Genomic DNA, 3,845 nt, shown 5'->3' with positions numbered 1-3,845 from the left:
GTTTCATGTACCTGGTCTTCTTCTTTCACTTCCTAATTCAAGCTCTTCCCCGACTTGATATGTTGACGCTGGAGATGAACTGCCAGCAGAGAACGGCCAGCCCGAGGCGGCAATGGGGGATGATCCTCGTCTCATTATAGGCAGCGGCGTTGCCCGCCGACAGGAGAAAGTCAGAAGCCAGGAATTTGAGCACGGCTGCGACGTAAACCCGGGCGCCTGCTCCCAGACGTTCGACAAAATTGCCCTTTGGTAGGACGCGATAAGAACGACCGAGGGCGAACTCCAGCACTTGTTTCATGTACCTGGTCTTCTTCTTTCACTTCCTAATTCAAGCTCTTCCCCGACTTGATATGTTGACGCTGGAGATGAACTGCCAGCAGAGAACGGCCAGCCCGAGGCGGCAATGGGGGATGATCCTCGTCTCATTATAGGCAGCGGCGTTGCCCGCCGACAGGAGAAAGTCAGAAGCCAGGAATTTGAGCACGGCTGCGACGTAAACCCGGGCGCCTGCTCCCAGACGTTCGACAAAATTGCCCTTTGGTAGGACGCGATAAGAACGACCGAGGGCGAACTCCAGCACTTGTTTCATGTACCTGGTCTTCTTCTTTCACTTCCTAATTCAAGCTCTTCCCCGACTTGATATGTTGACGCTGGAGATGAACTGCCAGCAGAGAACGGCCAGCCCGAGGCGGCAATGGGGGATGATCCTCGTCTCATTATAGGCAGCGGCGTTGCCCGCCGACAGGAGAAAGTCAGAAGCCAGGAATTTGAGCACGGCTGCGACGTAAACCCGGGCGCCTGCTCCCAGACGTTCGACAAAATTGCCCTTTGGTAGGACGCGATAAGAACGACCGAGGGCGAACTCCAGCACTTGTTTCATGTACCTGGTCTTCTTCTTTCACTTCCTAATTCAAGCTCTTCCCCGACTTGATATGTTGACGCTGGAGATGAACTGCCAGCAGAGAACGGCCAGCCCGAGGCGGCAATGGGGGATGATCCTCGTCTCATTATAGGCAGCGGCGTTGCCCGCCGACAGGAGAAAGTCAGAAGCCAGGAATTTGAGCACGGCTGCGACGTAAACCCGGGCGCCTGCTCCCAGACGTTCGACAAAATTGCCCTTTGGTAGGACGCGATAAGAACGACCGAGGGCGAACTCCAGCACTTGTTTCATGTACCTGGTCTTCTTCTTTCACTTCCTAATTCAAGCTCTTCCCCGACTTGATATGTTGACGCTGGAGATGAACTGCCAGCAGAGAACGGCCAGCCCGAGGCGGCAATGGGGGATGATCCTCGTCTCATTATAGGCAGCGGCGTTGCCCGCCGACAGGAGAAAGTCAGAAGCCAGGAATTTGAGCACGGCTGCGACGTAAACCCGGGCGCCTGCTCCCAGACGTTCGACAAAATTGCCCTTTGGTAGGACGCAATAAGAACGACCGAGGGCGAACTCCAGCACTTGTTTCAAGTACCGGGTCTTCTTCTTTCACTTCCTAATTCAAGCTCTTCCACGGCTTGAACTTGCGTTCCGATGACTAACACCGACTGCGACCATGGAATCGGAATCCTTATCGGAGCAGACTGCTATTGGAGGGTCGTCACCGGAGAGACAAAGTATTTGAGCGAATCATTGGTGGCTATCAATACAATCTTTGGTTGGACTGTTCAAGGACCGGTACCAACAAGTACAGTTACAACTTGCACTAATGTCTGCGTCATGAGAACGGTAGTTGACCAAAACGAGGCAGATATATCGAACGAACTGAGACGATTTTGGGAACTAGAGCATATGGGTATACAAACAAAGGATACGGTTTGCGACAAGGTAAACGACACTATCGTGCGAGAGTTCGAAGCAAAGATAAAGCACAATGAAGACGGAAGGTACGAGGTACACATACCGTGGAAAACCAGTGATCCCTGTTTGCCAACAAACAAGCGAACTGCAGAGGAGAGACTGAACTCGTTAACGTAAAGGCTTTTGAAGAACCAGCACGTCATGATGGAGTACGACACCACTATTCGGCAATATTTGAATGACGGACACGCTGAGAAAGTTGATATCAAAGCAAACGCCGACGGACCAGTCTTCTACTTGCCTCATCGAGATGTATTTAGACCTGACAAAGCAAGTACTAAAGTGCGCATCGTGTTTGACGCTTCGTCCAGTGCTTCGGACTGCCCTTCGTTGAATGACTGCCTGGAAGTTGGACCAAACCTGAATCCCGATCTCCTGGCGACAATTCTAAGATTCCGTAAGCACAGCGTTGCCGTTACAGCTGACATTGAGAAAGCATTCTTGCAAATTTCTCTTAATCCGAACGACAGAGACGCTTTCAGATTCATGTGGTACACTTTTATGCCGGAGAGCGGAAGACCACTGTCCGAGATTGAGGTGTGGAGAATGACGAGGGTGCCCTTTGGTGCCGCCTCCAGCCCGTTCCTTCTTGCAGCAACACTTCGCTCGTTATCATTTCAACTTAATGTCTAGCACTTACCCTGAAACCTGCAGAAAACTAACGGATGGCTTCTATGTGGATGACTTTGTGACTAGCGTCAGGTCAAGAGAAGAGGCTGAAATTCTGCACGATGAGGCAGATAAAGTTCTTTCGGCTGCTGGCATGCATCTAAGGAAGTGAGCGATGAACGACAGTGAGCTACAGGTATCGTTCAGGACTAAAAACAAAGACAACAGTCAGATGAAAAAGGTCTTGGGCATTGTTTGGAACACGACAAATGACGTCTTGTCACCTCCAATGGACTCATTGGACCAGTTCCTGACAAAGAAAAGAGACACGAAGAGATGTTTACTTCAAGTTAGTGCACGAATATACGACCCTCTCGGCATTCTCTCGCCCTACACAGTCAAGGCAAAAATACTAAGTCAACAAGCGTGGGAATTGGGCAACGGATGGAACGACGAGCTACCCGAACACATCGGTAAAGCGTGGCAACAGTGGTGCAAGGGAATTCCATTTCTACCAAAGATCACTGTGCCAAGGGCAATCACAGACGATGACTCAGTTGTGTCCCGAAGTATTCATTGCTTCTGCGATGCGAGCCAGCAAGCGTACGGTGCAGTGCTGCATCTGCGCACAGTGTACGAAGATGGAAGCATAAATGTCGTTATCGTAGCTGCTAAATCGGGAGTAGCCCCACTAAAGCGAGTTTCACTCCCAGGACTTGAACTTTTGGGTGCTCTTGTGGGTGCTAGGCTTACTAACTACGTGACAGCAACTTTGAACTACGAAGGCCTCACCGTGCGGTATTGGACCGATTCGACCGTGGTTCTTCACTGGGTAAAAGGAAGCGCTAGTAGATGGAAACCCTTTGTTGCCAACCGCGTCACCGAGATTCAAAGTATGTGCAACCCTTCAGACTGGCATCACTGTCCAGGTGAATCTAATCCAGCTGATCTGCTAACAAGAGGAGTGCTGCCCGACATGCTCATGAAAGACGACTTCTGGTGGAAGGGACCTGAGTGGCTCAACAATGAAGAGGCCCTCTGGCCGAAATTCGAAGTTGACACCTTGGAGCTTCCTGAAACAACATCGCGAGAGGAAAGAAAAAAACGCAACAGCGATGATGGCGACGGATGCCGATGTTAGCACGCCACTCCTCACTCTTGAGAACCACAGTTCTCTTCTGACTGTGCTTCGAATCACCGCGTGGATCAAGCGTTTTATTCACAACTGTCGACAGAAAGATGCTAGAATTTCTGGCCCGCTAAATGCGGCCGAAATCCAAAGTTCGCTGAGACAATGGATCCGCCAGGTGCAGAGGGAAAGCTTTCCAGGAGAGCTGGAAATACTATCATCGGGCAAAAACACTGTCGGCGAAACGTCTCCACT

General features: G+C 50.8%; 1 protein-coding gene across 1 annotated transcript; it reads left to right on the top strand.

Annotated features, from left to right (window-relative positions):
• The first annotated feature begins 1,996 nt into the window (after nucleotides 1-1,996).
• LOC135389165 (uncharacterized) lies at nucleotides 1,997-2,485 on the top strand. The gene has a single exon (XM_064619214.1). The coding sequence runs from the start codon at nucleotides 1,997-1,999 to the stop codon at nucleotides 2,483-2,485; it is 489 nt and encodes a 162-aa protein (XP_064475284.1).
• The last annotated feature ends 1,360 nt before the right edge of the window (nucleotides 2,486-3,845 follow it).

Source organism: Ornithodoros turicata, chromosome 1 (assembly GCF_037126465.1).
Source record: "Ornithodoros turicata isolate Travis chromosome 1, ASM3712646v1, whole genome shotgun sequence".
Classification (NCBI taxonomy): domain Eukaryota; kingdom Metazoa; phylum Arthropoda; class Arachnida; order Ixodida; family Argasidae; genus Ornithodoros; species Ornithodoros turicata.
The sequence above is the reverse complement of the archived record's forward strand: the minus strand, read 5'-3'. Positions and strand labels throughout refer to the sequence as shown.